The sequence below is a fragment of the Wyeomyia smithii genome, chromosome 1, assembly GCF_029784165.1.
Source record: "Wyeomyia smithii strain HCP4-BCI-WySm-NY-G18 chromosome 1, ASM2978416v1, whole genome shotgun sequence".
Classification (NCBI taxonomy): domain Eukaryota; kingdom Metazoa; phylum Arthropoda; class Insecta; order Diptera; family Culicidae; genus Wyeomyia; species Wyeomyia smithii.
The window spans coordinates 7156886-7171133 of NC_073694.1; the positions used below are offsets into that span (position 1 = coordinate 7156886).

General features: G+C 36.4%; 1 protein-coding gene across 2 annotated transcripts in view; it reads right to left on the bottom strand.

Moving 5' to 3' along the window:
• LOC129717705 (uncharacterized) overlaps positions 1-14248 on the bottom strand; it is a 250268-nt gene that overhangs the window by 182612 nt on the left and 53408 nt on the right. For both annotated transcript variants that reach the window (XM_055667807.1, XM_055667814.1), the window contains exon 3: positions 8636-8903. In XM_055667807.1, coding sequence (XP_055523782.1) covers positions 8636-8839 — 204 coding nt within the window. In that variant the 5' untranslated portion in view covers positions 8840-8903. The remainder of the gene's footprint in view (positions 1-8635; positions 8904-14248) is intronic.

A 14248-nucleotide genomic window follows, 5' to 3' on the forward strand; every position in this document is an offset into this window, starting at 1 on the left:
CCACCACCACGTTCCCGAAAAAAATACAATCAAAAAATTGCTGTCATTGTACATAATTATACCATAATTTAACTATGTTTTACATTGTAAATACACACCGCGTAAATTCCGGAATCCGCGTAAAAAAAGTCGCGTAAAAAGCGACCTTAGTGTACATCAATTTTACATTAAATATTATTGTCCAGAACAATAAAAAACATTACTTTTGCCATTTTTACCATTAAAAGGGGGGGTTGTTATAAGTCACTGACAATGTTTTTATGACAAAATTATTGTTGGTTTGATTTTTGATAGAATTAACAACAAAAAACGATGTCAAAACATGGTAATGGTGAAAACCGTTTTCAACTATGTTTTGCCTTTCTCCTAGAAAGGTATAGCAATCACTGGAAAAACCAAAGGTATAAGAGTGCTCCAAAGGGTCGAATCTCGTATATCAATCGACTTAGTTTGACGAGCTGAGCATTTTCTGTATGTGTGTGTGCGTATGTGTGTGTGTATGTGTGTGTGTGTGTAACGCTCTCCCAATCTCACTCGATTTTCTCAGAGATGGCTGGACCGATCTGCATGGAATTAATTGCAAATGAGAGGTCTAGTTGCCCCATAAGACCCTATTGAATTTCATTGCAATCGGATTTTTAGTTTAGAGGTTAAGTTTAAAAATGTGAAAATCACGAAACATCACTACCTCAGAAACTACTCAACCGATTTTAACAAAATTGGTTCTAAAAAAACGAGCTACTTAAAAACCCCTTAACTTTTGAGTTTCATGAAGATTGAACGTGTGGTTCAGAAGTTATTTAAAGAAACGTGTTCGGGAGAGTGTTTAATCTCACTCATGTTTCTCAGAGATGGCTGAACCGATTTCCACAAAATCAGTGTCATTTGGAAGGTCTAGTTGCCCCATAAGAGCTTATTGATTTTTTTTTGTAATTGGACTACTACTTTGCCTGTTATGTTCAAAAATGTGAAATCCAGCTTTGAAAAGAAACATATTCCGAAGACTACTTCAACTCACTCACTTTTCTCAGAGATGGCTGAACCGATTTCCACGAAATTAACGTCAAATGAAAGGTCTATCTGCCTCATAACACTCTATTAAATTTCAATGTAATCGATCTGTTACTTTGTCTGTAATGTATCAAAATATGAAAATCACGAAACTTCATTATCTCAGAAAGTACACAACCGATTTGAACAATATTGGTATCAAATGAACGGGCTAATTAAAGGTTAATTGATGAATTTTATAGTGATTAGGTTCCGGTGATTTTTCAAATTCACTTGTTTTCCCAAAAATGGCTGGACTAAATTCAACTATCTTAGTGTCAAATGAAAAGTTTGGCTTTCCTAAAGGTTCCCATTTTATTCGACTATAATCGTATTTTTATTCCAACCGTTATGTATCAAATTATAAAAACAACGAAAGTCTATTCTCTCGAAGATCACACGACTTATTTGAACATATCTAGTGTCATTTGAACGGGTTGTCTCTCAAACTCACAAGTAAGAAATTTCATAGCAATTTGATATGCGGTTCAAAAGTTATGAAAAGAAACGAAATTCAAAGACTATTTAAAACTGTAACTGCTTTGAACAAAACATACGGCCTCAACAAAATTTAAACTTGGTATTGTGCTATTCGTACGTTCCCGGTATTGCTCGTGATTGAAATGTACGAAATTCAAAGTCATTTCTTTTATTTCGCTATTTTTTCAGCACGAATATTTTACTCCTAATCATAAGTTTTTCAACTTTTTGCCTTTCTCCTAGAAAGGTATAGCAATCACTTGAAAAACCGAAGATATGAAAGTGCTCCAAAGGGCCGAAAGGCATATATCACTCGACTCAGTTCGACGAACTGAGCATTTTCTGTATGTATGTGTGTGTGTGTGTGTGTGTGTATGTGCAGATTTATATTTTCACTCACTTTTCTCAGAGATGGCAGGACCGATTTCAATGAAATTATATGCAAATGAAAGTTCTAGTTGCCCCATAAGACCCTATTAAATTTCATTGTAATTGGATTTTTATTTTAGAGGTTATGTTTAAAAATGTAAAAATCACGAAACATCAATATCTCAGAAACCACACAACCGATTTCAACAATCATGGTATCAAATGAACGGGCTATCTTAAAAACCCTTAAGTTTTGAGTTTTATATAGATTGAACATGTGGTTCAAAAGTTATGAAAAGAAACGTCTTCTGAAGACTGTTTAATTTCACTCATGTTTCTCAGAGATGGCTGGACCGATTTCCACAGAATCACTGTCATATGAAAGGTCTAGTTACCCCATAAGATCCTATTGAATTTTTTGCGATCGGACTATTACTTTGCCTTTTATGTTTAAAAATGTGAAATCCAGCTATGAAAAGAAACATATTCCGAAGAATACATAAACTCACTCACCTTTCTCAGAGATGGCTGAACCGATTTCCACGAAATTAGTGTCAAATGAAAGGTCTAGCTAACTCATAACACCCTATTGAATTTTACTGTAATCGGACTGTAACTTCGTCTTTAATGTACCGAAATGTGAAAATCACGAAAGTTTATTATCTCAGAAACTACACAACCAAATTGATTGATATTATTATCAGATGAGCGGGCTAGTTAAGCTTTGGCTTAAGGGTTAACTGATGAATTATGATTGAACACGTGGTTTCAAAGTTTGGCTGCCCTATACGTTCCCATTCCGTTTGATTGTAATCGAACTTAAGCAACCGTTATGTATTAAATTGTTAATAAAACAACGAACTTCTATTATCTCAAAGATTACACGACCTTTTTGAACATAACTAGTGTCATACGCACGAGTCATCTCTCAAACTTACAAATAAGAAACTTCATAACAATTTGATATGTGGTTCAAAGCTTATGAAAAGAAAAGAAATTCAAAGGCTATTATAAACCATACCTGCTTTGATCAATATATGTGGCCACAACATAATTTAAATGTGGTATCGTACCATTTGAATGTTCCCGGTATCGCTCGTGATTGAAATGTTCGAAATTGAGAGTCATTTCTTTTATTTCGCTATTTCTTGAGCATTTACATTACGTCAAATTTCATATTTTATACTTATATTACAACATCATTATTTTAGAACCCAAAAAGTGAATACACGTTTATTGGATTGAACCGTTCATGTAAATCTATTTTTACAAATAATAAGTTTGAATGAGAAAGGCTGGGTCTGACCGCTAGGTGAATTAATTTAGGTTTTTATAGTTACAATAAAAAACATTGTCCATTCACTGTTCTCACCGCAAAATACATCGTACTTTTTTCGGGTTGCGAATCGCCGGGAAAATCGGCTTGACCATTTCATTTAGCCGCTGCCGCTCCATCATTGTATCCATCACAACGTATCCATTAGCCTTTACTGTTTTCGTCATTACGGTTAGAGTTCGACTGATAGGACTGTCAAATTTTTTCTGCTGACTCATGGGTTCCTGCGATTGATCCTGCATGCATAGCTGCATAGGCCCCCAAGAAAGTTCTCTTCTTATGACTAGATACTAAAATTAAAAACCCAAAAAAACGTGGCACCTTAAAGTAACTGAAATTTTTATAAAACCCACATGATAATTTCTTTAACCTCCCTTTTATTTATATTTTTGTATGACATATTCCTTTATTAAAATTTTGACAACTGAAAACGAGCCCCCCGCAATTCTTAATCCGGCTCTGACTGCATGAGTAGTTTCGTCAGTGCGTGTGAAGGTAAACCCATGAAAATTAGACCATTTTCTCCATTTTTTCAATGCAAACATTAGCCTAAATCATACTGCTTTTATATAATTGCATTGCGAAATTTTTGCCGCCTATTCTATGTTTCGAGTGTGTTTTTTCTCTTAACCTTTCCTATCTATTTTGGTCTTTTCGATTTGTTGCCTAGTTTGATTTTTCCCTTAGTTGGTCTTAGTCTTGGGCAAAGATTTAAACAAATAATGTTTCTTCCGCATTATCATTTTTTCTAGTATTTTCCTCGTTTGTTGTTTTTTTTTTTTTACTTTTTAAAAATTTTGGTTGAGCCTTAAAATCTTTCAGACCTTTTTTCATTTCACTTCTAAAAAGTTATACTTATTCGCCATATAAATTTTTTCCTGCTTCGTATTCTTTCCTCCCTTTCGTGTCGGGGACAAGGTAAAAAATAATGAAAATAAATAAGGCAAAACCCGTAGCCTTACTTATTTTTATTATTTTTTACCTTGTCGCTTTTCTCTTGCTGTTAAATTTTCATCGAATTTCGCCGTTTGTTATATTCTCACCTCAGTTTTTGTTTCCTTTTTTTAAGTTCTTTAGTTCTATAAGGCTGTTTTGTATTTTCTACTCTAGTTTTTTATTTCTTTAAAGCTGTTTTGTATTTTCTACACGTTTTTACCATTAATTCTTCAACTTTTTGTATTTTATAACTGTTTTATGATATTGTTATATGATGTTATAGATATTATTGTATTATGATATCATGATATGCTAAAGCATTTTTATATACTATATTTGACTTTCTCACCTTTTATTTAGCATTTACCCATCTTGCTTTTTGCCTCGTTTGCTGTTTTGAATCTTTTATCAGTTTTATCAAAATTTTTATCCGCTTTCTAGGTCTTTTGTCTATTTTTTTATGCATTTTTGGCCTTGAATATCAAACTTTGTCCATGTTTTCCTTTTTTTGTTCATTTTTCTTTTCAAACATTAACTGTTTTACATGTTTTTTTTTTCATTTTTATGTTTTCTCGTTTTTTTTTTCAAATATTCTATATAAATGCTGAATGGGCAAAACATGACGAAAAAAGTAAAATATGTATTACCTTTTAAAAATGAGATGCAAAAAGCCATGCAAGCAAATAGTCAGAAAACGTCTTTCAGCTTTTCATCATTGGCTGCTACTAACCTTTTGTGGTTTTTTATTCAGTTGTTTACTAAGTAAGCTTTTGACGTAGGACTACGTCTTTGTTTTCTATACTAGATTACACTTTGTGAAAATGAAAATGAAACTGGCAAATGTTGCGTCAGATTTCAAACGGTTATAGCAAGCGAACGACTTAATGCATCTTAGTCATTTATATGTCGGTGGATAGATAAAATGTGTAACAATTTTTTGATATTATGTTCAACATTGTTGCTTTACTGCTTAATGGTGAACAAAGGTGAAAAGTTCCAAGGACAAGCTTTCCCATACATTTCCCTTGTTCTTGGCTTGCTTCCCAAGCGCAGATAACAATAACATGGACGGAATAAATTCCACTGCCTACATATTTTGACTCAACAAAGTGTTTTGGTTTGTTTGTCTTTCTCTAAGCTGCGTGGCCACGCCCTAATGGCAAAAATCTACTCTGAACTCGATACAAAAGACTGGCTTTACCTATTTGTTTTTTACTTTTTGCCTCGTTCGATATTTCCTTGTTTCCTATTTGTCAATTTTGCAATTAAGTCTTTGTCGGTCATTCCACTTTTTCAACATTAGCCTTTTCATGTTGTGGATATTTTACGTTCTTCATGGCCTTTTCGTGATTTTTCTGTTTTTCATTGACTTTTTCACTCATTTTTCTTTTTATCTCTTTTTGCAGCTTGTTGTCGGGTTCTTGTTTTAGGTTTTTACCTCATTGAACTTTTTGACTTTTGCTTCTCTCAACATCTTTCTTGCATTTGCATATATCATACCTGTTTTGTTTGTTCCCCTCCATAATATTTTGTCGGCTCTTTTGTCTACTTTTTTACATCTTTTGCCTTTCTCATCATATTTTGTCTATGTCTTTTTTTTTCTAACTTCTCCGTCATGATGTGTATATGAAAAAAAAAATCATTTCTTGTTTTTATTTATGTTTTGGTTTGAATTTAGTTTAGTTTCCGTCTAGTTTGAGCTTTTAGTTCAGCATCAGTTCAATTTCAGTTGAGTTGGTATTAAGTTCAATGCAGTTCTAGATTTTAGTTAAATTTTATTTCAGTTGAAGCTTTATTTCTCATTAGTTGTTTTTTTTTCTGCCGTTCATTGTGAAGGTAGAGTCGGTTTTATTTATTTTTCCTCATAATATACGTGAGTTTAATTTTTTCCTCGAAAAAAAAAAAAACAATAATTAACATGTATTACTAGTCATAAAATTAAGTAACGATGCAACCACATTAAAATTCATTGATGCTTCTATGTAAAAATAAGTTTTTTTTCCACAGTGCCCCAAAAGGGCACGGCAGCCTTATGAAGCCAGTCGTGGAAAACCCGTCGTCGGTCGGATCGGATAAGGAGCCATATTTACTGCACCGTAGTCAGCACAGAGAGCGAATGAGAACCACCGACCGACGGCATGGCGGCATACATGTTTTACCATCCGCCCGAGCGCGGGAAGTTGCGGAGAAACCTCCGAGGAGGTCGTAGTAAAGTAAATAGCAATGAAAATCAATCACTGATAAAGTCGAAAGACCACACGTAGTAGGTACAAAGTTTACTACACACCTAAGTTAACTGTAGTTGAAACGAAGTCGGCGGACAAGAGGTGGAGATCGTAAGCCGGAGGGAAACAACACAAATGTTGCAAGGTGTTGTCGTATTGATTGCTTCCCGCGATAGGAAAAGTCACATACACACGGGTTTGGAATGTTGCAGGTCCTAAAAAGGGGAAATTTATTCTGGTAGTAATTACCGCGAACGTGACCATTACGGACGGCAATTGCTTTCTTAACCCTACTCCATCGGCCCAGTGACTGAGTGACTGACTGAATTACCGAGTAAAGTGACTGACTGACTGACTCATCGAAATGTTCCAATAATCAACCGCAAATCGACCACGACGACCTGGGCGCTCACGAAGTTATAAGGTCACAACCGGTCGGTCGGTGTTCACACGATGGCCACGGGCACACAGAGCCTGTGCTGTTGTTAAACTGCTACTCATCAATCATAGCCGGGGCTGTGCTGTCAGTTAGCGTGGCAGTAGGCGTGAGATTTTCTGTATTTCAGCTAGGAGACAACAAACAACACAACACAAGAACCGAGGAAGAGGAGACATTTCTCGAGCAGGGGTGGTGCAGTCGTTGTTTTGCGAATGCATAAACAAGCGAGTGTGAAACGAACGCCAATAAAAGCTCGAAATCGTGAGCCATTTGCCACCCATAAATCCTCGTGTGAAGTGAACTAAGCCAGAGTCGTAGGGCTGGCTGATTGACGGTTTGGTTGCGCGTTCAACATACTGATGCACTTTTGACAGCTCGTCAGAATTCTAAAGCCACTGTGACAGTCGAACGGAAAGCATGCGACTGCGCCGTCTGTTGTGTCTGTGCTACTTGATGGAAGGTGCACGAAACGCCCCGGAGGGGGTGTTCCTAAACTACGCGGTCGTTAAAAGAAACAAGATTTTATTAAGTTCGTTCTGTTTATTTTTATTACTGCCGTTTGTTGCTACTTTAAACTACTGGTGGTGCAGCCAATCACGTAGTTTAGGAACGACACCCGATTATTGGTTAGTTTGTCACTTGTCTTTCCAGCTTTTAGGTTTTTTTTTTTTTTGGCCGGGAACACAAGAGCTAGAGGGGTGATATCGTCACCTCAAACGTTCAGCCAATTTCATCCAGCACTGGCAGGTTAAGTCAATAGCAGTGCTCTCGGAATAAGCATAATTTATTATAACACACTTGTAGGATCTGATGTTGGCCAATCGCCGCTCGCAATCGAACCTAACGAGGAGGCCCTCCGGAGGGCCTTTCGCACGCAAGTCCGCAAATGTGTTACCAAATCGTATCTATCCGCGGCTGGTCAAAACGAGGGGTTTCAACAAAGCAGCCTGCGGGTGGCTTCTAGCATAGCAACCAGTTGCCATATTCACCAACCACAGCAAGCATCTCGACTGCAGCGAGCCAAGGGCTACTTGATGTCCGCATTGCAATAGTTAATATTGCACCGGCTGTATGCCTGCTTGGACCGGCCTTTGTTACAGCAGCAGAGAGAGAGAGAAGAGTGCAGAAGCACGTACATTTTTAATGAGCCGTCCAAATCCAAACGTTCGCCCGCTAACTTCCATCCCACCACACCACCAAGGTTCCAGAATGGAGCTTCGCGCTGAAAGCCGTTCGACAAAACTAGCCACGAATTGTTACGTAATCGGCACACTAGAATACAGCACATGCATGCACTACAGAGAGTGAGGGGGAAACCTTCCTAACCTCACTCTCGCGGGTCGTGATGTCAGACTGTTTTTATGCACCGGTTTAACTGTACCGCTGTAAATCCATGTTCCTCTAATGGGTTCCGTAAAGAACACGCTGCGAATTGTTGTAACTGAACATCAATAAACCTCCTACCACCCATCAGCCGAGTGTGGGTCTGGCAAAATAAAAGATGGTTCGTCATCGCAAATAATGCTGTACACCTGCGAAAAAAAACTCTTCGTACTGGTTACTCCAACGCTAACCATGGTGACTAATTCAGATCTTAACCAGCAATAAAAACAAAATCATTGCTCGGCATCTTCCCGTCCGCTTGTCCTGGCTTGCTGCGTTCTACAACTCAATTAACCTAGAAAGCGAAAGTGAAAACATCCAGCAGAGCAAACCTTACCCAACTTAAAACAACAACAACAGCACAGACTGGAACATTTTTTCGGGGTTTTTCATAGAGGGGGGTAACTCGTGACTTACCAAATTCTGCTTGACGCCTTCGAGCGTGAGACCTTCAAACTTGCGCTCGGCGACAATCGTTTTGCCACCGGTGGGTGGCGTCCCCGGCGTCGTCGTCGTCGTTGTCGTCTTCTTCGAAGCCGCTGCCCCGATATCACCGACGGCACGCTTTGCCCTTCGCGACGCACCCGGTGCCGTACCGCTTAGGACCAACTTGCCGCTCATTATGCTCGCGTTGTTCGGTTGTTTCAGCTATCCGCGTGCTCAGAATGGAACCATGTGTTGTAATCTAGAAAGATAAATCGAAACAAAAAGGTCAGTGGAGCGAATTTTTGATTTACAATCAAGAGATATAAATGATAGACCTGTGGCGCTATTACTAGCGGCGACGGACGCAACCGAACTTCGCGAATCATCCGCTGCCAAATATAGACGCAGAGGAAGTGAGCCCCATAAAAGCGGTGTTTGACGTTGTTCGCGCATTAGCAACAACACAGTAGGCTAGCACCTGAGTAGTTTGCCATTTCTCTGCCTAACAAGGTTTGTCTGTCGATTAACTGGCCCGTACGTCATAAAAAACCGACGACTGCATAATCAATTAGGCCCGCTTTAATTACACTCCAAACAGAGGTGGAATCGGGCGAGTTTCCGGATGGATTGTTTTTTTTTTGTTGTTTTGAATTTGTAGAGTTAAAGCAGTAGGCGACCATTGTTTGATGTACGTTGCAGTGGAGCGCGATGGATAGTATACATCTAGGCTATTTCTTCGGTTGCCGGTTGGTGCGCGTTGAATTTGCGAATAGTGAATGTACCTACTTAATTAATCACTAATTTTTTTATTTTATAACACTGGTCAACACAGGTTTTACTCACGAGCTTGAACTGAAAAAAATTGGAAGATAATATAGGAATGACAAAACTACAGAAAAGGATGGACAAACACGAAAGTGGCAAAAATGGCACAAATAGCAAAAACGACATAATAGGACACCCGAAACAATGTTCAATGCTAAGAGATGGCGCTGTAATGGTAGTGGTAGTAAAATTGAAATTTCTACGAGCATGTTTTGACCGGAAAAACTGCTATTGGTTGCCCTGTTTTTATACTATTCTAACTTTCTAGTAGTTACTTTTACTTTATACAGTCTATTTTTATCAGAAAAATTGATTTTCCTATACAACTTTATTGAGTCAATGGAGTTGTATAGGAAAATCAAGTTTTTTGATAAAAATAGATATCTTATAGTAACAGTGAGTACTAGAAAGTTAGAGTAATATAAAAAAGGTAACTAATAGCAGTTTTTCCGGTTATTAAGCAAAATGCTCGTAGAAATTTCAATTTTACTACCACTACCACAACAGCGCCATCTCTTAGCATTGAACATTGTTTCGGATGTCCCATTCATAAATGTGACAAAAAAGACGTAGAGAAGACAAACGACAAAAATGAATCACGAAAATAACAAAAATGATGAAATTGACAAAACTGCCCAAATTGATAGAAATAAAACAAAAAACTTATCAAATCGGCATAAAAAAATTAAAATGAAAATAAGATGAAAGAAAAAAACCAAAAACTTCAAAAAATATGTAAATTACAACAATCACAAAGAGTATAATAAGAAAAAATAACATGCAAAATTAACATATTTGTCCTCTCTGTAATTTTTTTTATAAAAAGCAAAACAGAATAAGAAGCAGTTAAATAAGAAAAACGTACCACAAAAAAAACTACTACTGCGAAAAAGGCAAAAAACGACGCAAATAGATAAAGGAAATCTTGAAACAACTCAAAAAAAATTCAAGTAAAGAAGTACAAGTAAAATGAAAACTTTTCAAATCAGCCCTCAATATGACAAAAGAAAAAAAAAAATACTCAAGGTAAAACAAGTATGATAAAACATTATAAAAAGTAAAAAATTAGCATTCTAAAAGGCAAACGGGAAAATGACAGGAAAATATGACGAAAATGGCACACAAAATGAGAATAGATCAGGTAAAAAATATGTAAAAAGCATGAGATGCAAAATCAAATGATAAAACAAAAATCGCAAAAAGGCATGAGAAAAAAAATGACTGAGTAGAAAAGGTACAATGTATCAAATAAGTTTGAAAATATCCAAAAAAGTGTAAAATGCCAAATTGGCAGGTTAAATATAGCAAAAATGAACAAAATAACGCATGTTTCTTATCTTAATCATATCAGAAACGAAAATAAAAAATACCAGAAAATGACAACTATTGTAAAAGAGAAAAAGAATTACAGAAAAATGTTAGAAGAAAGTACAAATGTCAATTAAGGTGGGTATAGTGGAAAAAAGAATAGTAAAAACAAATTAGAATTTCAAAAATGTTAAAACAAGAATCGCGTTTATTTTTTCATTGGCAATAACTTTAGAAACTGCGACAACTCTGCATAGAACAACAGTGTCATTTTAACTGCTTCAATTGCAAATATGTGGTCGTTCTCGAAAAAACGGTTGGTCCTTCTTTCCCATTTTCTTCGGGAGCAGAGCAGCTTGAATGGTTGGTAGAACAACTTCTTCGACAATGTAATTTGTAAAAGCGATTGAACGAAATAGCAATGTGAACGAAACTACTACCTGTATGATGAAAAAATCCGCATAACAACCAGGCGGCGTAGATGATAAAATAAAGGAATTCTAAAAAGAGGCCGGACGTTATGCGCGAGAGTACAATAGTAAGTCAACCGTATTCCGGCAACAAACACAGCGAAACAATACCAATGATGACAAGAAGCCTTATCGTAAAAAGAACTGTACCAGTAAGGTCTATTTTAGACCATATAAACCTATAAAAATAGATTTCTGTCTGTCTGTTCCTTATAGACTTAGAAATACCTTATAGACTTAGATATAAATTTGGCATGTGGAGGTTTTTGGGTACCGTAAAACGGGGTATCATTGATCAGCGGGGTAACATTGATCAGTTTTACCCTTCTCATGAATAGTTGAAATAAAACTGCTCAGTGATTACTTTTGCTAAATTTGAGTATAACATCTTAGTCTTGTGTCATTCGAGGTCTGAACAATATTGTATTGGTTGAAATTTTTTATTGCTAAGTTTGGTCATCAAAACTTTAAAATTAATTCGATCGTTATATTTCTTACTCTCAGTAAGTGCCAGAAAAAGCACTTTATATACTAGTCGAATATTGAACATTTCGTATTCATTGACATGTTTCTCGAATTCGTTATGAAATTTTCTCAATCAACCAGTAAAAATGTTGGTCAAATTTATTACATTCAATGTTAATTAGTTTATATTTGTCAAGAAAGTCCAGTTTTATGCTCTAGCCAAGACAACATCCTGCCCTACGCCAGGATGTTGTCTTGGCTAGAGCATAGAACGTAAGAGGCTAGAGCTGGCCTATTGATACTTCCGTTGTTGAAAAGGCCTTGCATAGAAGATCAACATACGTTTTCTGAACACAAAAATTTTACAACGATTGTTGACTTACAAAATACTTCTAGCAACTTTCGCGACCAACGTTTACGTTTTTTATCATCGAAAGGTAAAATTACATATGGCGTAAAAATGCCTCGCAGTACATACCGCGGCTAAATGCAAGGACAGGACTATCCTCCGCAGTAAAAGCAGTCAAAGAGAACGGGAAGCGTCTCTAAACATGTTATCAAAGCATTATCTAACATTTTCAGTTCAGAAAGGTTTCAAAACTATTCAAAATTGAAACTGACCAAAGTTACCCCAAATAAGGAAAATTGAAACAACGACGAAAAATAAATGTTTTTAATGTTCAGGATTTTCGAAGGGCTTTGAAAACTAATTTCTCAAGTTCTAAGGATGCCAGTACTGGTTTTAAAAATATGAAACCTGTAATTTCAGTTGTAAAATATATAAATACTCACGAAAAAAATGATCAATGTTACCCCGTTTCACGGCACGAGAAAGGTTTTAATAATTGTCCCACTTCTGAAAGAGTGCACTTACTTCAATAACATTCAACATAGATTACGTTGTAGTAGGGATATGAATGCGGAAGAATATAGATGAGAGAGAGAGAACAGAGAACAATGTAGAAGATAAAATGTTTTTCTACTATCATTATTGATACCGCTTACCGTGAAACGCACGTACTGTTTAGTTAAACCATTGCAAGGTCAAATGAAGGATTGTTGTTTATTGCATGACTTAAATTATCGATCCTTGAATTTTCGTTCCGTGATGGGTCTCAAAAGTTTCGTCTTTTCGGAAAAAGTACTTATACAAAATTTCAGCTCACTCATGCCGTAGCCACTTTCCCAAAGCCAAGCATTGTCACAAAACTCGATTTACATAGACAGACAGATATTGTATGCTAGCTTCCGATGCAGGGTCGGAAACCGTATATTTTCCAGATATTGCTATTATAAAATGTTGATACTAGACACCTTGTTTCCCAGGGAAATCGAAGGCGGCCAACAATGGCAGTGAAATATGCAGGTAAGAGGACAAGGTGTTCCTTTCTTGGTAATTATGAGTGAAATGGACAAAGCCACGGAACAATTAGCTAGAAAAGGACATGGAGAATTTATCGGAAAAAAGAATTGTTGGTATAATTTGTTTAATAAAATCAATCTAGCATTAGCAATTGTGAACCCGATACCGAAACCAGGAAAGTACCTCAAAGGTGATTGATAACTAATATCCTATCACCTTGCTAAGCAGTGTCGGAAAGGCTATGGAAAGGATCGTTATTGGACCCCTATCAGTATGCGTTTCGGCGTGGTAGAGGTCTGGATCTCTTCCTGGCTGACCTCGAAGGTAGTATTGACGGTGCATGGACTAAACAGAAACACAATAAATAGGTTGCTCTTGACATCGGCAAAGCATGCGACCGAATATCTAGCAAAGCAATAAAACAGTGCATTTTTTTGCCTTGGCTCCTATATAATAAATTTTTCCGAGTTTAAACACATTTCACCTTAAGGGGCAACAGTGGCGCCATTTTGAATTTTTGAGAGATCGGAAATTTTCGATATATTTCCCACGGTTTTTTTTTGTTTTGAAGCCAAGAATTATAATTCTAAGAGCTTGTCCACAAATAACCATTTTCTTACCTATCTTAAAAAAGAAACAGATTATAATTCGGACAAAAACTGAGCTCAAAATGGTGATTCTTCGAAAACGGGTTTGGCATAGTTTTAGTAAATGTCACGAAGCGGAATATTATCGAGTATGTATGAGCATTAATGGTAATGCGCTAATATCGCAAAGTGTCAAAAGTCTCAGGAATCGATTGGTAGATGTCTCATTCACGTAAAATGTCAGCAACATGTTAATTTTGCCCCGATTCCCCTACAATACTAAAATAGGTTTATCTCGACGTTAGATTAACTTATTTGAAATCTGTTTAATGTAATATCAATAATGTAAGTGATACTCAAAGATACAATAACAATCCTTTACGTGATCTTCTTACTTTTGACCATTTTACCATAAAAAAAGCTTCACAAAATGTTTTTATAAACTAGAGTAATTTGCTCTCCATCCAATGGGATATCAACGATTAGAATCCGTCCAGTGCTATCAAATTTAGCAAAGCATTTGACATTTTTCATTCTGCTGTTTCACTCCATTCTTGGTTTTAAACAGTTATTTTTTAGTGTTGAC